Source organism: Amblyraja radiata, chromosome 13, assembly GCF_010909765.2.
Source record: "Amblyraja radiata isolate CabotCenter1 chromosome 13, sAmbRad1.1.pri, whole genome shotgun sequence".
NCBI classification, from domain to species: domain Eukaryota; kingdom Metazoa; phylum Chordata; class Chondrichthyes; order Rajiformes; family Rajidae; genus Amblyraja; species Amblyraja radiata.
The window spans coordinates 8561693-8584432 of record NC_045968.1 but is presented as its reverse complement, the minus strand read 5'-3'; the positions used below and the strand labels follow the sequence as shown (position 1 = coordinate 8584432).

The 22740-nt window shown below is 41.7% G+C and overlaps 1 protein-coding gene and 1 long non-coding RNA gene across 2 annotated transcripts; one reads left to right on the top strand and one right to left on the bottom strand.

The window, feature by feature from the left end:
• Positions 1-3970: 3970 nt before the first annotated feature.
• Positions 3971-16118, bottom strand: LOC116979595. The gene is made up of 3 exons (XR_004413752.1): positions 15987-16118; positions 14662-14663; positions 3971-4003 (listed from the first exon to the last, which is right to left on the bottom strand). It is a non-coding gene; the product is annotated as an uncharacterized LOC116979595 (long non-coding RNA).
• Positions 16119-16386: 268 nt separating this feature from the next.
• Positions 16387-17736, top strand: arl14 (ADP ribosylation factor like GTPase 14). Its single transcript, XM_033031179.1, has one exon. The coding sequence runs from the start codon at positions 16663-16665 to the stop codon at positions 17248-17250; it is 588 nt and encodes a 195-aa protein (XP_032887070.1). The 5' UTR covers positions 16387-16662; the 3' UTR covers positions 17251-17736.
• The last annotated feature ends 5004 nt before the right edge of the window (positions 17737-22740 follow it).

Genomic DNA, 22740 nt, shown 5'->3' with positions numbered 1-22740 from the left:
AGCTTAGAAAATTAGAAGATGAGAAGATGATACACGGAATTAGATCTGAGTATGGAAATATATTAATTACTCCAAAAGATATTAATGATAGATTTTTACAATATTATAAAAATCTTTATTCGTCAAAACTAACAGGACAAACAGATAGTATGGAAATATTTTTACAAGAATGTCAAATCAATAGCTTAGATCAGGAAGGTAGAGAATTGTTAAATGCTGAAATAACAGTAAAAGACATTATAGAATCAATTAGTTCGCTAAAGAACGGAAAAGCAGCGGGCCCAGATGGCCTGAGTGCAGAATTTTATAAAAAATTTCAAGATCTGATTTCTCCAAGATTACAAATAATGTATAGATATGCATATGACCAAGGAAAATTACCAGAATCTCTAAATGAATCCACAATTACACTCATCCCTAAAGTAGATAAGGATTTGGAAGATCCTGGATCATATAGAGCGATTGCCCTTTTAAATACAGACCAAAAAATATTAACTAAGGTCTTATCTAGGAGATTAAGTTTAGTGATCTCTAAATTAATACATTATGATCAAACAGGTTTTATCCCAAAACGTTACTCATCCCATAATCTCAGACGTTTGTTTAATATTATATATTCAAAAAGAATACGAGATACGGAACTAGCGGTTATATCACTAGATGCAGAAAAAGCGTTTGATCAGGTGGAATGGATGTATTTATTTAATATAATGGAAAAGTTTCAATTGGGGGATAGATTTTGTAAATGGGTAAGAATTTTATACTCGAATCCTATGGCAAGAATTTTGACTAACCAAATTTTATCAGCCAAATTCAAACTCTCTAGGGGATGCAGACAGGGATGTCCGTTATCACCCTTATTGTTCGCATTGGTGATAGAACCACTGGCAGAAAAAATTAGATCTGAACCTGAAATATATGGCTATAATACTGATACAACAATTAATAAAATTTCTTTATATGCAGATGATGTTTTGATTTATATTACAAAACCAGGAAATTAGTATTCCCAACCTGCTAAACATTATAACTAAGTTTGGTGCATTTTCTGGGTATAGGATTAATTGGGATAAAAGCGAGATTATGCCAATAACAGGAATAAATCTAAATACATTACAACAATACCCATTAAAAGTAGTTACAGACAAACTTAAATATTTAGGGATTAACGTAACTAAAACTCATAACTCATTAATAAAATCCAACTATCCTCAACTATTAGATAAACTTAGAAAAAATATTTTATATTGGAAAACACTTCCTATATCCATGATTGGTAGAATAAGTGCCATAAAGATGGTATTTCTACCACAGTTGTTATATTTGTTTCAGGCTATTCCTTTTTTTCTTCCGAAAACTTTTTTTTTAAAAATTGATAATATTGTCAATAGTTTTATTTGGGATTATAAAAATCACAGAATAAATAAAAAACATCTATGCAAAGCTAAGATAAATGGAGGATTAGCACTTCCAAACTTTTTATATTATTTTTGGGCTGTTCAGATTAAGAATATGAATTTCTGGTGGGTAAATATGGATCATGAACCGACATGGTTAAATATAGAAAAGGAAGACTGTCTACCTTTCAATGTAGGTTCGATAATTTTTGCACCAACGGAAGTACAAAAAAAATATTATAAAGACAACCTAATAATATATAATAATAGACGTATTTGGAAACAAATAGTTAAGACTCTACATTTGGATAATCTCTCATTTAGATTACCAATTATGAATAATCCATCGTTTAAACCTGCTATATTAGATGGGGGGTTTAAACAATGGGATGATTTAGGAATTACAAGGATAGAACACCTTTATAGAAAAGGAAAATTTCTTTTATTCCAGGAGTTACAAGATATTTATGGATTGTCTCCACAACATTTGTTTAGGTATTTACAAATTAGAGATTATATTAAATCCAATACACAAGATTATAAAAATAAAGAAGCAGGATTGTTAGACGAACTGTTTAATTTATATCCAAATACAGAAAAATTAATAGCCTATATATATAACATCATTTTGGATAAGGAGAATCCAATAACGGAAATATATCGTCAAGCATGGGAAAATGAAATGGGATTGGCTATAACAAAAGAAAACTGGGAAGAAAGTCTACAACGAATACACCGGTGTTCATTAAACGCCAGACATATACTGATACAATTTAAAGTATTATATAGGTTACATTATTCGAAAACTAAATTAAATAGTATTTTTCCGAATCTCTCCGCTATTTGTGATAAGTGCAAGAAAGCAGAGGCAAATTTAATACATAGTTTCGTTACATGTCCTAAATTGAATTATTACTGGACAGAAATTTTTAAAGTTATTTCTGAAGTCGTCAAAGTTAAATTGGACCCTAACCCAAAGCTAATAATATTTGGAATTCCGGATTTACATCTATCACTTACAGTAAATCAAAGAAATTTCTTTGATTACTGTTTGATAATTGGGAAAAAAATCATATTGAAATTTTGGAAGGGAACATTATCCCCCACAACCAAAATGTGGGCAACAGAGATGATGGAGACGTTACATCTGGAAAGAATTAGATTTGTCCTATTGGACAAGTATAATTCTTTTGAACAGATATGGTCTCCATATATACAGTATTTAGAGAAGTAGCTGTTCTTGGCAACACAGCTCGGCGTGCACCCTGCGGGATTTGGTGAGAATAATTCATTTTTATATTGGAATTAACATATATGTCTTTATTGATACTATCACTTGTAGTAGTGTTATTAATAATACATATTGTGGTTTCTCAATTTTTTTTTTTTTTTTTTTTCTTTTTTCGTTTCTCTTTTCTTTCTTATATATAATCAAATTATTATTTAATCACTCTCTTAATGATTTATAACTGTTCTATTCTTTCTCTATCATTATTTCTAAAAAAAATAGTAGATAAGTATTACTAGTGTTTTACTTAATGCAAATTGAATTAATTTGATATAAAGTTGTTTGAAGCATTGTAATTGATTACCTTTAATAAAAAAATATATTAAAAAAAAAAATAATCCACACGGGCATCCATGGCTGCACATGGTCACAAGGTGTTGCAGATCTCATTCAATTCCACGTATCTGGAGAAGCAGAGCTCCACTGTTGTAGACATACAACAAATGTTGCCCGAAGCTCTTGTTGAGTGCTCCATCCCGACCAGTGCCTTCTCCCTGTCCAGTTACAGTTTGAGCTCAACAGGGTGGGAATAATGGAATATTTAGACATTTAGGATTTACAGAGTATTTACATCTCATTGAAACACTTAACTATATAGTTCTGTCCAATCAACTCAACACAAACGTGCTGGAATAATTCAGCAGGTATGGCAGCACCTCTGGAAGACATGGATAGATTACATTTCAGGTTGATACCTATCCTTCATAAGACATGACCTATCCTTATCCTCCAGAGATGCTGTCCTACCCATTAAGTTACATCAGCACTTTTGCACACCAACATCTGCAGTTCCTTGTATCTTCAACTCAAGCCACATAATGCAAATTGTTGGAAATGCGACGGTTCCACATGTGTAGTGGGAGTTTCTTGAAGCTGGAAACCACAAGTTGTGCCCGCTTGTGGTTGACTCGTATCGTTAATAGACAATAGACAATAGGTGCAGGAGTAGGCCATTCGGCCCTTTGAGCCAGCACCGCCATTCAATGTGATCATGACTGATCATCCACAATCAGTACCCCGTTCCTGCCTTTTCCCCATATCCCCTGACCGCTATCTTTAAGAGCCCTATCTTGAAAGTATCCAGAGAACCTGCCTCCACCGCCCTCTGAGGTAGAGAATTCCACACACTCACAACTCTCTGTGAGAAAAAGTGTTTCCTCGTCTCCGTTCTAAGTGGCTTACCCCTTATTCTTAAACTGTGGCCCCTGGTTCTGGACTCCCCCAACATCGTGAACATGTTTCATGCCTCCAGTGTGTCCAAGCCCTTAACAATCGTAACTGTTATGGTCAGCACAGTGGCGCAGCGGTAGAGTTGCTGCTTTGCAGCATTTACAGCGCCAGAGACCCGGGTTCGATCCCGACTACAGGTGCTGTCTGTATGGAGTTTGTACCTGTAACTTGACCTGCATGGGTTTTCTCCAAGATCTGCAGTTTCCTTCCACACTCCAAATACCTACAGGTTTGTATGTTAATTGGCTTAGAATAAAATGTAAAATAGTAAGATTAAACGAGAACTTACCAGTTTGAAGTTTGATCCTTATTTTATGAGGAGGAACGTTGAGGGACTACGTGAAGAACCCGCTTACGACGCATGCGTGTCATTCTTCAAAGCAGCGGTGTGGAATCACAGATAACTATAATGACTAAACATAGTAAGATTAGACAACAGATACCAGTTCAGACTATGATCAAGGGTGGGAGCGGAGGGCACGTAGTCCCTCAACGTTCCTCCTCATAAAATAAGGATCAAACTTCAAACTGGTAAGTTCTCGTTTAATCTTACTATTTTACTTCGGAGTCACGTGAGTGACTACGTGAAGATTTTAAAGCTCTGTGATTTCATGCCGTGGAACGAGTCCATGCATCACATCTGCCTTGATTTTTGGGGAGAGTAGAGTTAACAACATTAGACATCAATACGATATTGAAATCCAACAGTAAAATTATGAACACCAATTATTGCCCCTATTTATGGGTCTATTATATTACAGAACTTAAATTTGTTTCTGTAAATGTTTCAGGTTCAATGACTGGTTTGTTATAAAGTCGTTGGAAAATTCCTCCGTTGGCCATCCTGCTGTCTAGAGGATTTGGTCCATTGGTACGTCCAACTTCATAGCTGCTAATGTAGCTGCAGCCCTGGTGGAGTGAGATTTGAAATGCTAGTTCCCACTCCAGCCTATTTAGGACTTGTTTTAGCCATCCAGAGATGGTCTGGACTGTCACTGTTTTAAATGGCTGTTAGTAGCTGATTAAAGTGACATTCCTCCCCTCTGATGATCTTAGTATACGTCAAGTATGATAGTAAGTGTGTTATAATACAGAGACGACCATCTGTAGGGAAGACCCTGAATTCTGTTTTTTAGGCCTGCTGACCCCTGTCTGTTCTGTATGACTATTACACTGATGTAAACCATAAATTCCAGATGAATTAATCATGTTGTCCAACCTTGTTTTCTGTGGTGACTGGACCCTTGTGGCGTGACCAGGACCATCAGCATGGCTGTTTTCATAGTCAGTTCCCGTAGGAACAGAGCTGTAGCTGGAGACCAGTTTCTTAACATGGTCAGTACAATGCTCACATCCCATATTTGGGAGTACCTGTTTCTTGGGGCTAATTTTAAAAATGCCCCTCATGAGTTTGTTTACCAGGGTTTGTCCCAACAGAATGCCGCTCTGTACCTTCATTCCAGCATCTGCAGTTCCCTTTTGAACACCTTCAATAGGTATATTGACAGAGCACCTCTGGCGCAGTTGATGGCACTATGACTGAGCCTCTCATCGTAATGGAGGCTTGCCAGGAATTCCAGAACAGACGGGATGTTCATAGATCTGTGGGTGATGATTGTTGTTGTGACAGTACTTCCCATTACTAGATGATACCAAGTACTGATGTTTAGGTGGGCTTTCTGTGACCCGCTGAAATAATTCCGCATTCGGTCCGTCAGTCCCAGGTGTAGAAGAGGTGCTTCCAACTCTAAATAAATAGGTTAATATATAATAGTGACGGGTAACTCCCCTTGTTGCGGGAAGACCCAGTAAGTTAGGTCTATGATGGATGGTGATGTATGGTTCTGACCCATGTTGATATCACCAGTACCTCTGGTTGCGTAGGGCAATCAGGTATTATCAAAATTCGAGACGTGAAGTCTATAGTTTCTTCCTAAATAACCGACTGATGAGGCAAAAGGGAGGGATGCATAAATGATCCCCCAATCAGCGAAGGTACATCTGAACCACTGCCCCAGGTTCTGGCTCCCAAGAACATAATTTGATAACTGGTAAGAGCATGGATGTGAATAGGTCGTTATCTGGTGTTCCATACCAGCTGTTCCAGCAATACATATTTTATCCAACATCCATACAGAGTTTTTAGACTTAGCGTGACCTGTTGTCTGCCACTAAATTCAGTTTTCCTGGTAGTTGGAAGCTGATATCCAATCTCTATCTGGATATGCTATTAATCCAGATTAATAGAGACAGTGACTCTAAGACTATTGCCTGCATCACAGAGTGGAGGTACCCGGTGAACTCACCGCGGCGGATGCCAGCCCGTGTCCATTGTGTGCTGCTAGTATTACTTGTATGGCTGCAGGCAACAACATCTCGTTCAGACCGAAAGGTCTGATTGACAAGAAGGATTCAATTCAATTCAATTCACAAATATTGTTGGCCAGATAGTCACATGGTGTCGATATGTTTCTACCCATATGGTTGACATATGCTACCCCGGTGGTGTTGTCAATTTGTAGATTAACATACTGGTGATATAACCCAAAACAATTTGACTTAAAGCCATGACTAGCTCTCACTTCCCCAGGTATATATGCCCAACGTTAGTAGTGATGCCTCCTGAGCATTCCATCTCCCCTACAGCTGGAGATGGAATTAGTAGCATCCCAATCCAAGGCCCATCAGTATGTGGTTACATAGACGGATAACTGTGTTTGGTTGTTTCATAAGTCGGTCAGAATGACCCCCACATAATTTCTTGAGTGACGCGTGTAGCGCTCTGTACTATGATTATGTAAAGGTCCGATATCATGTGGCTGTCACACAGTCCCTAATGCCAATTATTCTACTACCAGTCTGATGGCTGGTTTAGTTCCCTGGAAGCCTCCATAAAGGCTGTACCCTTTCTTACGGCAAAGATACTGCCATGTGAAGTGTGTTAACGGTGGATCGCAGACGATCTGTTGTGTTAAATACATCTGTGGGCACCTTCAATGAGTCCTATATAGCAAGCGTATTTTAATACCATGCTTGCCATGTAGTACCCTAGGATCAATCCCTTAGTTGCACCAAAGGTTCCCATTTGTAATGAATATAAAGTACGAAGTATTCAAATTAGTCAATCTAAGATGAAGTGGCAACCACCTCTAAATTATGAGAAGGATATTTAGGACACGAATCCCTGTGATTCGTGTGGATGTTCTCCATAAGTCCTATAATATATGGGCACTGTAGTTCAGTATGCGCTTTAGTTGTTTCTTTCCCTGTAAGCATGAACATTCAGTTCGGTACATGCTGAACTGGAGGATAATGGAATGAAGAATTCTAAGGTATACCCCTGTACTTCTGAATTTTAAGTGTCGGTAGAATAATTCTATGCATACAGATAGATCTGTTATCCACTACCAACCTCCCTGGTTCCTATTAGTAGGTTAGTTACTATTTCGGCATCCTCCGTGGTCGTTGAGGTGCTGGTGTCTGATGAGGGTAGCACATTTCTCAGGAAATAGTTTTTAAGACGTTCCTTAATGTGTCCCAGAGTTCCCTCGATGTGAAGATCTTTCCCTGTTAAGATAAGATGCCTCCAAATTTTAATATTGGAGGTTGGGAGGTTCCAGGTTTTCATCTATTAGGACTTAGAACATTCTTTCGTTTCAATTCCCTGCCCTACCATGTTTAGGTTGATACTGGGAACATTCAGGTTTTGCAGTTCCCTGATGGTAAGTGTTTTCCCATAGGGTTTCCGCACCCTAAGTGTACTAGGGGTATGTTCTGCTCCCCTGTTCAAGTGGAGCCCAAACTTGACCCCCTATACTCCCCTCTGATGAGGGAGAACACTGTGCAGCCCTACAAGAGGTACTGCTGTAGGACTTACTAGCTGCCCCTCTGTGACTAGTCTCCAACAGCCGCTCCAGCTGGTCCCGATGCTCTCGGGCACCCTACCGGCTCCAATGCACATGATCACTGGCCATCGCGGCTGCTCCTGAAGCCGTTACTCCTGAGGCTGCTCCTGCTGCAGTTCCTGCAGCCGCTCCATCCGGCTCCAATGCTCACGGGCAATGGCCGTCACGGCTGCTCCTGAAGCTGCTCCTGTTCCAGCTCCTGCAGCCAGCCCAGGATTGAATCTCGGTGTTCCCCTCTGATGAGTGAGAAACTCTGTGCCGCCCCACAAGGAGTAGTGCTGTGGGGCTTATTAGTTGCCCACTGTGGCTTTGCCACTTTGGAGTATTTCCACTCTGCAGCCCCACAAGGGGTACTGCTCCTGCAGCCGGTCCAACCGGCTCCAATGCTCTCGGGCACTGGCCGCTCCCGGCTGCTCTTTTCCTGCATGCTGCAGCCGCTACAACCGACCTCGGTGCTCACGGGCACTGGCCGTCACGGCTGCTGGTCATGCTGCAGCCGCTCCAACCGACCCCGGTGCTCACGGGCACTGGTCGCTCGCAGCTGCTTGCCATCTCCTCCAGCCGCTCAAACCGACCCCCATGCACACGGGCACTGGTCGCTCGCGGCTGCTCCTCTCCCGACCGGCCGGGGCCGGCGCGGGAGCGAAGTCGGGAGCGAAATCGGGCACAGCTGTTCCCATTACGGGAGATCAGCGTGCCGTTTGCTGCTGCTGCTGCCGGCTGCCCGCAATTTTGCAGGTTCTCCCCCGCCAGCATTCTCGCTCCTTCCAGCGCCTCGGACCCATGTATAGGTCCGTGGGGCTGTAGTCCGAGTCGTCGGAAATGACTGCTCCAGAAATGCTCCACCGCTGTCGGCGTGCTCCTGGAGCTGAAGTCGGCTCCGGCTCCCGTTTTAAGGGAGATAGCAGTGCCCCAGCCGTTGCTGGCTGCCTGCAGTTCTGCAGACTCTCCCCAGCCAGTTCTCATCAGCCTTCTGTAGAAAGAAAAAAGGTAAGTAAAAGAAACGACGTTCCCTCACCTTACTGTTGCAGGTTCAACCCCTGCCGTTTGGGAGGAACGTCCTTCCTCCAGCAATGACGAGTTCGAATGCGTGTAGCGTAATGACACGCATGCGTCGTAAGCGGGTTCTTCACGTAGTCACTCACGTGACTCCGAAGTAAAATTGTCCCTAGTGAGTGTTAATGTGTGGGGATCGCTGGTCAGTGCTTCAGTGGGGCGAAGGGCCTGTTTCTGCACTGTATCTCTAAACTAAACTAAACTGGGTGATCATGGTCCATTTTGTCATGGCTGGAATCAAGAACATTTCCATAGGATTCATGCATTCAAGTGCCTTTTATGTACAATTATAACATACACAACATCACCAGCCAATTTACCAACGTACGCAGGTCACACTAAAAACATGCATTCATAGTTTATGAGCAAAAATGTGATTAATTCATCACCATTAGCCTTATTTTAGTCTTTAGAGATACAGTGTGAAAACAGGTCCTTCGGCCCACCGAGTCCACGCTGACCAGCGATCACCCCGCCATCTAGCATTATCAGACACACAAGGGACAATTTACAATTTTTATCAAAGCCAATTAACCTACAGACCTGTACGCCTTTGAAGTGTGGGAGGAAACTGGAGCTCCCAGAGAAAACCCACAAGGTCACAGGGAGAACGTGCAAACTCCGCACAGGCAACACCCATGGTCAGGATCGAACCCAAGTGTGTAGGATAGTGCTCGTGTACAGGGTGATTGCTGGTCGGCACGAACATGGTGAGTCGAATGGCCTGTGTCCATGCTGCATCTCTAATGTCTAAATGCTTTAGCTCCTCGAGCTTGTTCTTGCATTCAATTAGTTCGTGTCCGATCTATAACCTCACTTCATATACCTGCCTTCTCACTGTAACCCTTAATGCTTTTGGATAACTAGCATATACCACCTTGTGATTTAACATTAACAAGAAGCCACAAAGAACTGCAGATGCTGCAATCTTGGGCAATACACAAAATGCTGGAGTAACTCAGCGCTTCAGGCAGCATCTGTGGATGGAATTGACAGATTACATTTTTGGTTTGGACCCTTCTTCAGACTGTTTTGTTTTGTTTTAATATTAACAACTTGCATTACCTTAATTTCCACTTGCAGAAGCCACCATTGAAAATAATTTTTATTTTCCAAAGTAATGTCCTTTCACACAGGAAGAATATTATTTAGATCCAGTCTGGTATACTGTAACATAATTAACAATGTTATGGGACTGATAATTATAAATATCAAGGTGCATTAAAAATATATCTTTAAACCTTTTTTGCTGCTTGACTCCAAATGGCAGATAAATAGCTACAATTGATCACGTTTCAAAGACATCGTAATCATATATAATTATACAAATTAGAACATGTATCTCTGCATTTTTACCAGAAAAAAAATCACTTAACATTTACAATTCCATAACAATTCAAACTAATGAATGACCTCTGAGGTACTTTAATAAGACACACAGCAAGACCCATGAAAATCAACTTAATTATTTTTGTTTCGATGTTAAATCTCAGACAGAGCAGCACAGAACTTCATTACTCTGTTCCTATTGATTTCTTTATATAACATATGCAGAGGAAACTTAGGTTCACTGTTTCTTCAAATTTACAAACTAACTTCTTCATTTAAATCATGGTGAATCTCTGGAATTCTCTGCCACAGAAGGTAGTTGAGGCCAGTTCATTGGCTATATTTAAGAGGGAGTTAGATGTGGCCCTTGTGGCTAAAGGGATCAGGGAGTATGGAGAGAAGGCAGGTACAGGATACTGAGTTGGATGATCAGCCATGATCATATTGAATGGCGGTGAGGCTCGAAGGGCCGAATGGCCTACTCCTGCACCTATTTTCTATGTTTCGATGTTTCTAAAAGGCATTTTGACAGGTAAATGGATATGGAACAAATGCGGGCAGGTGGGACTAGTGGATGCAGCATCGTGGTCAGCAGGGGCAAGTTGGGCTGAAGGGCAGTTCCTTCCCATACATTTGGCCTGTTTCTATGTTGTATTACTCTACGGCTCTCTCTCTCTTCATAACAGTTCCCTCAATTGTACTGAAATGGCCACATAGATCTGCTTGGGTCCTAGTTTGAGCTTGAATAGACAGCCTGCTGAACTAGAGCTTACCAGTACCGCTGCAGCAATGCTCCTAATTTCAAATGATTTAAAAAATACTTTGCTGCAGATTGAATTACTTCTGAAATGAGCGTTGTTTCATCAAACAAATGTAGACGCCACATTTTCACTTTGATTCTGTATTTAAAGAAGTGAAAATTTCTGTGATTCAAAGTAGATGTGTTTGGGACACTTGGTCCTCAGTTTTGGGACTCTGTGAAAATGCCGAGGCATTACAGGGTCACGACAGTAAACCAGGATTATATCTGATGAAATAAAATTACTCTTGAAAAAACCTCATGACAAATTAAGGTATTTCTTCATAGGTGTACTCCTGAAGGTTTAACCTGTTGGCCAACATTTTATGTGGTTGGTGGTGACTAAGAAAGCAGAACAATATCAATAGAAAGATCAGGGGACAGGGAGGTGACCATTTGAATTATATAAAAGAATATTAAGAGGTTATTTATTCCATGCTTCAATGTGGAAACCAACAGTTGTATATTCTGAAGGACATTTGGGATCTTAACCTGAAACTTCACCTGTTCCTTTTCTCCAGAGATGCTGTCTGACGCATTGAGTTACTCCAGCTTGTTGTGTCTATATTTGGATATTACACAATAGAAATGGAGGAGTAAACTTCATTAAACATTTCTGGACTGATATTTTTGAAATAACTTCAGAAGTTATTAATACAAAACTGGACCCAGACACAAAATTAATAATACTTGGAATATCAGAACAAAGCTTAACACTCACAACAAACCAAAGAAATTTCCTCAACTACAGTATAATAACCGGGAAAAAATTAATATTAAAATTTTGGAAAGGCCCTACAACCCCCACAATTAAAATGTGGATTACGGAAATGTCGGAGACCCTATACTTAGAAAGAATTAGACTTGTCTTAATGGACAAACAAGATCTTTTCCATAAAATTTGGGCTCCATTCATTAACTATCTGAAGGGATAGATTGGCACAGCACGAGGACCCAACTGAAACTTGAACTCAGGACCAGATGAAAATCTATACTTCATAACCTACAAACCTATCTCCATTGACGTATTACAGGTAACCCATTCCACCTTCCTTGTTTTTCTTTTGTGTTTTTTTATTTATTTTTTATTTGTAACTTGAGATTCTCTCTCCTGAAGGCCTTGCCTCTTCCAGAGGGGCTATAAAACCCGGAAGTGTTGAATGCCTCAGTCAGTCTCTGCAAGATGGGGGAAGTGAGAGGGTCACGTCTCTCTGTCTGATCCGTGAATGACACTGAACACATGTCTACTAAACTGTGAGTGTGGTTTTACTGACCTTGAGTGCCCTTAATGTGGTTTGAAAATGAAAATGTGGTTGGTTTGAAATGAAGCACAGTAAATGGTTGTTGATGGTGGTTATTTGAAATAAGGCACAGCAAATGGTTGTTGGTGGTGGTTGGTTTGAAATAAGGCACAGCAAATGGTTGTTGGTGGTGGTTGGTTTGAAATGGCAAATGATTAAAAGTCTAAGCTTGACAACTTCCTGTTTGCACTGTATATTAATTTTAGATAAAATGTTACCACTTACGGATGTGATTTTTGGCCATCTTACTCAGTCCCCCTCCGCTCATCAGGTGCAGAGAATTCTTCCCATCAATGAAAAATAATAGTGTTATTAGTGTTTAAAAAATGTTGAGAATCTCTCTCCTGTCAATCACGCCATGAAGGCCACGCCCCTTCCCGTGGGAGGGGCAGGGATTATAAAACCCGGAAGTGTGGGTGTGGCGCAGTCTCTGCAAGATGGGGGAGAGAGAGAGGTCACGAATCTGTCTGAGCTGTGAATCAACTGAACACACTGAATGTCTACTGAACTGTGAGTTTGGTGTTTATGTGGTGTTTTGTGTGGTTTTATGGTGGTTTCACCCTGCTTGAAATGGTATGAAACTGTTTTTGAATGTGGTGGCCTTGCACCCTGCATGAAAAGGTATGAAACTGCATTTGAATTAGGTGGCCTTGCACCCTGCTTGAAGTGGTACGAAACTGCACTTGAATTTGGAGGTCTTGCACCCTGCTTGAAGTGGTATGAAACTGCACTTGAATTTGGTGGCCTTGCACCCTGCTTGAAGTGGTATGAAACTGCACTTGAATTTGGTGGCCTTGCACCCTGCTTGAAGTGGTAGGAAACTGCACCTGAATTTGGTGGCCTTGCACCCTGCTTGAAGCGGTTGGAAACTGCATTTGAATTTGATGACCTTGCACCCTACTTGAAATGGAATTTCGAGGAATAGCCGTGAGTCAACTGCCAGCCCACCAGCCATGTGTGAGCCACCAGCACATCAGGCTTGAGTGACTGAGCTGCCACCCCAAGAATCCATTTGACCCACAATGTCCATACTAGCCATCTGGAAACCAGTCCCTTCAGCCCACAACACCAGCCCTCCCGTGTGAACATGGGATCCAATGGGTCCCACCTAGTTTAGTAGATAGATAGATATAGATAGATTCTGACTTGTTGGATTCTGCATTTAACCTAACTTTGAGTATCGCTAACTTTTCCCTTCAACATGACCAAGTTAATGGTTATTGAAACAAGAACTGATACACAAAAAAACAAGCAGTATTTCACAAGAAGGCACAGCTGTTAGGCAAGAGGGGCAAAGTTTAAAGGAGATATGCAGGGCAAGATTTGTTTTACCCAGAGGTGTGGTGAATGCCTGGAATGCACAGCCAGGCTGGTGGTTGAAGCAGATACATGAGAGGCAATTCAAAGATTATTGGATAGGCACATGGATATGCAGGGAATGGAGGGACGTGGGTTATGAGCAAGTAGATAAGTGATGGTCTTGGCATCATGTTTGGGGGGACATTGTGGGCCGAAGGACCTGTGCTGTATTGTTCTATGTTCTATATTTTTTTTAAGTTAGTAACTAAAGTGTAGCAGTTCGCCTATATTCATGGCCTGCTTAAGCTCTCAAATCAATAATTTCAAAGTCCATTAAACAGATTAATCAGTAGTAATATTTTAATTAACCGAGGGAACAAATACAGGTATGTCTGCATTGGTTTCTGTATTGGGAATAATGGGCGTGGGAGTCAGGGAAGGGATTAATTAGGGGTGTTCTGAGTAAAAGGATTGTTACTCATACCTTTAACTTATTCTCAAAAATATTATGACTAATACATTAAAACAAAAGCCAAATATACTACATAATGCAGCTTCATAGTTTTATATAAAAGTTTTATGCAGAATTGCCATTGAATAAATCCAAGGAATTTCAATGGCATTTGTTCCACAAAGATTAAAAGATGAGGAGTTTTTATTAAAATGTAATTGGTAAATGTATTTTTATTATTTTGCAACGTTTAGTACCATCTGATGCATGGGCAGAGCAGAAGACGTAGAACTCGAGGAGTTTACTAAACTTGGGCATGTGTTTCATGTCTTCACTCTATTGTATAGAAAGGAACTGCAGATGCTGATTCACACCATAGACACAAAATGCTGGAGTAACTCAGCGGGACAGGCAGCATCTCTGGAGAGAAGGAATGGGTGACGTTTCGGGTCGAGACCCTTCTTCACTCTATTGGCAGGGAAGAAGTTTGAATGCATCATACACCAGGATCCCGCACTTATGAAACAATCCTTGCCGGCTACGCTGCCTTTTTGGCGGATGCATGGAACAGTCCTTATTTCAGCCCTACTTGGTATCCATTCTCACCACTTTCTCCAGTACATCGACAACTGCACTCATACAGATCTCAAAAAGTTAATTACTTTTGCTACCAATTCCCATCCTGCTTTCACCTTCACATGGCCCATCATTGACTTTCCCATTTTAGGATTGCTCCATCTCCATCTCAGGGGATAGATTAACAACAAATATCTACCACAAGCTTCCCACAGCTCTCTCAATCAAACTACATTTAAGTTTCTCTCTAGTAAGCTCTCCATTCCATTCTCCAATTTCCTCCATCTTCTTTGTATTTGCTCTGATGATGTGACTTTCCATGCTTCTGTGATATATTCTTTCTTCTTGAACGATTGCTTCCCCTGATGGAACCTGAATTGTCATTACCTCTGAAGGCTGTGGGAGTTGGAGATTGAATGATTCTTAGGGAGACTGATAGGGAGAAGCCCTATGATTGAATGACAGAGGTCCATGATTGAATGGTGGAGTAGACTTGAAGGGTCAAGTGGCCTAATTCTGCTCCTATAACTTATGAACCCTTGATCATATCTCACCTATTTTCCACACCTCTACTCTCGTCCCCTTCTCCTCCTGGAAAGAGTATGGCCAGTGTTCCCTTGGCCCTCACTTTCCTCCCAATCAATCTCTAAATTCATCCTTTGCATTTTCTGCAAGATTCACCCTGAAACATGTTGTCCCCTGTCTGGAGAACATGGATAATCGGTGTTTTGGGTCAGGTTCGTTCTTGAGACTGATTGTGGGTGTGTGTGTGTGTGTGTGTGTGTGGGGGGGGGGGGGGGGGGTCAGGTTCCTTCTTGAGATTGATTGTGTGTGGGAGGGGGAGGGGGGGGGGGGGGACATGGCAGACGTTTGGAGACAGGACAAAGCCTGGCAAGTCATCAATGGATACAGATGAGTGGGTTTTTGATTGCCAGATGGTTGGACAAATTTCACACTTGCATTGCGAGCTATCCAAGCAGAATATGAGGTGCTGTTCCTCCAGTTTGCGTGTGACCTCATTGTGATAACGGAGGAGGCCCAGATCATTATAGGAAAGGGAAGGGTTCCACTCCAGGGAGAATCTGGAATAAGGGGGACGTTCTTACAAGATTAGGGATCAGTCATTTTAAACTGAGGTGTGTAGGAATTTCCTTCACAGAGGTTGGTGAATAAGGAATTCTCTATCCCAGATGATAGCCGAGGCTAGATCAATAGTGGCATTTGAAGATAAGGGAAACATATTTTCGAAGTTCAGGGAATTGAGCGCACAGAAGAGGCATGAGATAGATTAGCCATGATCATATTGAACAGTACTACAGGGCGGTACAGTGGCGCAGCGGTAGAGTTGTCCTTACAGCGAAAGAGACCCGGGTTCGATCCTGACAACCGGTGCCGTCTGTGCGGAGATTGTGCGTTCTCCTTCTGACCGCGCGGGTTTTCTGCGGGAGCTCCGGTTTTCCTCCCACACACCAAAGACGTACAGGTTTGTAGGCCTCACTCTGGTAATGGAGGAGGCCCTGAACAGAAAGGTCAGAATGGGAAAGGCGAGGTTTGTTGGTTAATCGGCTTAGTAAAATTATAAATGGCAACATTTAAAAAAAGTGTGTAAAGGATGCGGCGCGGACTTGCTGTTCGTCGTAAGACAGCTCTGAAGAAAACGTGTCTCCTCCTGCTCCTATTTTTGTTGTTGTTGAATACTTTTATCCGTACGTTACCAAGCAATTCTTGACAGGTGGCCCCTGAGTCACCTGCATGTACTTTCCCCCCGTGCCACATATACCTGCTTCGAACAGCCTTCCGCTTTTATATGCATCGATATCAGCATCCAAGTCAAATATCCTGTTATCTTGTAGAGATAGGAGGCGTTGTATGATTAGCCACGCTTGTTCGCATTTTATTAGCTTGCGTCCCATGCGGCTAGCCGAGATTACGGAAATGACTTTGTTCATAAACTCTCCTCGGCGCCGGCGGCAGCTTTTGCCAGCAGGTTGGGCAATTGCAGCAGAGCGGATCAGCCAGCGTTGAGTCCAAATGGGGCTGATGGCATCCACAGAGTTGAAAACGAAACACTTTCGCATACTACTGCTGGGTCTGGATGAAGCAGGAAAATCCACACTGTTGTACAGAGTAAAATTCAGTGATACCGACGTCCTCACTGCCCCCACCATCGGTTTCAACGTGGAAATGCTGCAGCGGGATAAAGGCGTCGCTCTCATAGTCTGGGACGTTGGAGGACAGCACAAGATGCGCCAACTCTGGCCGTTTTACTTCCAGGACACGGACGGACTGTTGTTCGTGGTGGACAGTGCGGACAAGGGGCGCATGGAGGCCTCCAAAAGAGAGTTTGAACGGGCGCTGAAGCACGAGTGTCTGAAAGGCATCCCCGTGGTGGTGATGGCAAACAAACAGGACCTTCAAGGCGCGCTCTCCGCCGATGAAATCACCAAGCGCTTTCACCTGAAGAGATGGTGCTCGAATCGAGACTGGCATGTCCAGCCCTGCTGTGCCAGGACGGGCCAGGGATTAAGCGCTGCCCTCAACGTTTTATTTTCACTTGTCAAAAATAAAATACCCTCCAAATACGAAGGCTCACACGCTTCCATTCGAGAAGACCGATGAATAAAAGCAGCCCACGAAATGTGTAGGAAGGAACTGCCGATGATGACACAGAATGTAGGAGTAACTCAGCGGGACAGGCAGCATCTCTGGAGAGAAGGAATGGGTGACGTTTCGGATCGAGACCCTTTCGACACGAGCGAATCGGATTGTCACGGTGAACATGTAGCACACAAAGTAATTAAGAAATGAAAATGAAACGTTTTCTTGTATCACTTGTGTTACTTTGTTTGTACCATTTTTGTTAATTAATCAGAATTATGAGGCCGAATAATTAATATAGAAACACTGTAATCATAATGTTTTAAATATCATAGGTACCTGGACCCCGAACACTAAAAATCCATCCCTAAAATACAATCGCTTCCGAATTCAGTCCCTTTCTTTAAGGCCCTCATCAGATCTGCTTATCGAATGTCCTGAAATTTCTATGTGACTGCGCGTTGAATTTTGTTCGTAACGTTCACTCCATTAAAGGTGCTGCAAGTACAAGTTATTGTGTTAAGTACAAGTGTGTTCGATGGTGAATTTTAACTTCTGAGCCTTAAGACACATTGATAGATGTTGGTTTAACCATTCGAAGCTAATTCATTCTGAAACGGGAAATATATCACGAGACACATATTTTTCACATAAAGGGTGTTGGGGGTATTGAACAAGCTGCCAGATGAGGTAGTTGAGGAAGGGACTATCCCAGCGTTTAAGAAACAGTTAGACAGGTACATGGATAGGACAGATTTGGAGGGATATTGGCCAAACGCAAGCAGGTGGGACTAATGTAGCTGGGACATGTTGGCCAGTGTGGGCAAGTTGGGCCGAAGGGCCTGTTTCCACTCCCTATCACTTTATGACTGCCACAAAATGCTGGAGTAACTCAGCGGGTCAGGCAGCATCCCCGGAGAAAAGGAATAGGTGATGTTTCGGGTCGAGACCCTTCTTCAGACTGAGAGTCACAAGAAAGGGAAATATGAGATATTGACGGTGGTATAGAGAGATATAGAATTAATGAATGAAAGATACGATCGTGAAGATGAAGGTCCATTGTTGGCTGTTGGCTAGGTGATAACCAGCTATCATGCTTACTGTACTTTGATGGTATAGTTTTCAACCCACTGTCCACAGATATGAATCAGTTAAAATCCATTTACTTAAACATTCTATAATCCACTACAAATCAACATTTCATATCTTAAGGCACTGCATAAATGCAAGTTGAATTTATCCCATCTTACATTTATACAGTGCCTTAACATATTAAACGTTCTTAACAAAATTTTTTTTTCCAGAGTCGCTGCCTGACCTGCTGAGTTGCTCCAGCATTTTGTGTCTATCTGTAATGTACCTGATGTTGTTTTCAGTGAAACACTCCCTTCGAGCATTGTGGAGTAAAGTAGACACAACTGTCCTGGTAACAACTGTGGTTCGTCACACCTGTGACAACTAGCCCTCTCCAATGCGTGTCACTGGATCAGGTAATCCTGGTTAGCTGAATCGGGTGGCATGGTGGTGCAGTGGTAGAGTTGCTGCCTTAGAGCGCCAGGGATCCAGGTTAAATCCTGACTATGGGTGCAGTCTGTGACCACGTGGGTTTTGGCGCTTGGTGCTCCTGTTTCCTCGCACTCTCCAAAGGCGTACAGGTTTGTAGGTTGATTAGCTTTGGTTAAGATTATAAATTGCCCATAGTGTGTAGGATAGTGCTAGTGTAAGGGGGATCGCTGGTCGGTGCATTCAGACGCTCAAGTTGGAGATGACACATTTGATTGAGAACCAGTGGATCAATTTGTGACTTTACTTCAACCTAGCAGATGCAATCAATATTTAATCTTGATGGCAAATAAAACTTATTTACATCAATGCTGACCCAAGTACAATCTCAGAGAAGAGTCTAACATGTTGTTATTCAATGTACATTAATCTCGTCAATGTACGTTGGGACAGAAGAGCACGGGCGGTTCTATATATAGAATATGCCTGGTATACTAATCTAATAGGTAGGTACTGATATGTCTGAAGAATGGTCCCAACCCAAAACGTCCGCTATCCACTTTCTTGAGAGATGCTGCCTGACCTGCTGAGTTACACAAGCATTTTGTGTCTATTTTTGGCATAAACTGTTCAGTTTTTTACTGCCGCTCTGGATTGAATTGGATTATCAGTTAACATGTGGTACACAAAGTAATTAAGAAAGAAAATGAAACATTTCTTTGTATCGCTTTTGTCACTTTGTTTCACTTTTGTTACTCTGATTCGAACTGTCAGGCCGAACACTATCTGGAAACACTATGGTAATAATGTTTTAAATATACTCTGTAGTTGAATGTTAGAGGAACTTGGACACCGAGCACAAAAAATCCATCCCTAATATACAATTGTCTCCAATTTTCTCTTACTTTCCATAGCGCCCTTCTTGAAATCAGCTTTTGGAATGTCTTATGTGGCTGCGAGATTAATTTTGTTAGGATCCTCTACAGTCCAATATGTACACATTGTTGTATTAAGTACAGGTGTGTTAGATAATGAATTTTGATTGCTGAGCCATAAGACTCTTTCAGCTTTAGCAAAGCAATATCATATGTTTTGATATCTAAATTATAATATCCTTTTTTTTAATGGCCTTTTATCACTTCACCACTTTTCTGTTGGTTTATTTGGTTAAGGAAAGTGATGCCTAAGAATGGTTTGAGTCATTAACAGTTTCAAACAAGATTGTTGGCCGCTTTGATCAAGACTACTGTAGATTAGTTCTATACTTTTCCAGCAGGATAAATATCTACACTGGTCACTCAGACTGGCACGTTTCAATGAATTAACCTCTTACTTGTCTAAACTCCAGAGAAAAAACAGATTAATTCTACTCCAAAGATAGACACAAAATGCTGGAGTAACTCAGCGGGTCAGGCAGCATTTCTAGATAAAATGGATAGGTCAGGACCCATCTTCAGAATGAAACATTTTGGCACACAGCTTTTCACTGTACCTCGGTACATGTGACAATAAACTAAATTAAACTAAACCAAGTATGAAAAAGGGTCCCAACCAGAAAAATGCCTATCTATTTTCTCCAGAGATGCTGCCTGACCTGCCGAGTTACTCTAGCATTTTGTGCCTATCATTGGTTTAAACCAGCATCTGTAGTTCCTTTTTATTTCATTCTACTCCATCTTCCCTCAGAGCTTCGCTTACTGATATAGGTATTCCTGATAACCTAGGTAGGGAGACTGGACGTGCATACAATATTCCAGCAGCAGTCTCACCAGAGACCTATATAAATGGTTTCATATTCAAATCTTATTGCGGTAAAGGCCAACGTACTTTGTGCCAAAAATAGACACAAAATGCTGGAGTACCTCTGCGGACCAGGCAGCATCTCCTGAGAAAAGGACTTCTTCAGACTATTTGCCTTTCTTATTTCTTGCTGTTACCTGCATGTTACCTTTCAATAGTTCATGAACATGGATGTACAAATCCAAACCTATCTGAAGACCAACAACTTTGACCAAATAAACTCTCCCCAATAAAAATATTTTATTTTTCTACTTTATTCGACCAGAGTGAATAACCTACCATTTTCCCACATTGTTGTCTTCTGCCATGTCCTTGTGTACCCTCTTAGCATGCCTTCTTCCCACTGAAACCCCTCTACATCTTCTTCACAGGTGATATTCGCAGCCAAAATGTTCTCATCAACAAACTAACATATTGTTCTCCCTAAAAGAAATTTCCATTTGAACAATTAGTTCCAATGCATGTAGAAACAAGAAACTGTACATGCTGGTTCTTCATTCAGAAGGGTCCAGAAATCCTTGTCAAAAGGGTCCCGACCCAAAACATCATCTATCCATCCAGAGATGCTGACGTTGAGTTCATCCAGCATTTGTGTCCAGGTCCATAGCAACATGGGTAACTGACTCAGTTATATGGAGATGGGTTGGAAAGGAGGCAAGATCTATAATGAGAGGTGATTCAGACTTTATTGGGGAAAATAGGCACTTATGTATGACATGATACAAGGATGATCTGTTAGCTCTCTGGTGTCAGTATCAAGGGTGCTACTGAGTGGCTTCAAACTATTTTGATGGGAAGAATGGCCTATCCTCTGGGGAGCATAGGCCATTGACAAATGTCCTCCACTTCACTCGGTTGTTGGCAGTTCTTTCGGGATTTCCCCAGTTGAGCCCACTTTCAGACATTTCTGTCTGGACACCTCTTCTCCAGCTGTTCCTGGGGAGACCTCTTTTCCTTTTTCCTTGGGGGTTCCATTTCAGGGCTTGCCGGGTGATGTTTGTGGCAGGTAACCTGAGGGTGCGCCCAATCCAACTACATTTTCTCCTTCGAATTTGTAAGTCAATGGGCTCCTGTCTTGTTCTTTTCCACAGGTCTACATTGCTTACTTTGTCTCACCACCAGATGTTAAGTATTCTCCTAAGGCAGGTGTTAATGAATGTTTGCAGCCTGTTTGTAGTGTGGTTTGTTCCATGTCTCTGATCCATACAGCATCACCTGTTTCACATTTGAATTAAAGATGTGTATTTTGGTGTTGATTGAGATGTGTTTTGAGCTCCAGATCTTCCTGAGCATGTTAAACACCATCCTAGCCTCACTGTTACCAATTAGATCTACATTAGCTTGACAACAGGAAATAAATCTGTCAAAAAATGTAGACTGCGAGAGAGAAAATTACACGCAGAAATGGTTTAGTGATCAAATCTAGAAGGTAGAGAAATGAGTTTGGAAGGCAGAAGCAACAAAAGCCATGGAAAAAGAAAGACAATATTTTTTGGCAGACATGTAAGCAAGTTTCTGAGAAGTGTAAAAATAGCAAGGGAGTAATAGCAGGGGATTTCAAACACCCTAATGTTAGTTGGGAGAGTAAAGGGAATGGAAGGTGCAAGATTCTTGAAATGATTTCCATAAGTGGAAAGAAAAGCAGTGGGAAAGCATTTTGGAAACACTGGAACTAATCTAGATAGATTTGGCATTGAAAAAGTAGGAGGAAAAGATATACGTGGAGAAAACTACAAATTTTGTTAAGACCAATTTCATAAGCTTGTGATGAGATTTAGTTTAGAGATGCAGCATGGAAACAGGCCCTTCGGCCCAACGAGTCCATACCAATCATCATTCACCCTCTCACACAAGTTCTATGTTACTTTATTTTCACATCCACTCCCTACAAACTAAGAGTTTTCTCTGGGTGCTCTGTTTTCCTCCCACACCCCAAAGACGTAAAGGTTTATAGGGTAGACACAAAATGCTGGAGTAACTCAGCAGGTCAGGCAGCATCTCTGGATAGGTGACGTTTCGGTCAGTCTGGTGAGTCTGACGAAGAGTATCAACCAGAAATGTCACCTATCCATTTTCTCCAGAGATGCTGCCTGACCCGCTGAGTTACTCCAGCAAGATGCAGCACAAAATGCTGGAGTAACTCATCTGCGGAATCACCCATAGAGTTGTGAATCTGTGGAATTCTCTGCCACAGAAGGCAGTGGAGGT

What these genes read in the sequence shown, in the direction of transcription:
- arl14 (XM_033031179.1), top strand. Translation starts at nt 16,663, where the DNA reads ATGGGGCTGATGGCATCCACAGAGTTGAAAACGAAACACTTTCGCATA.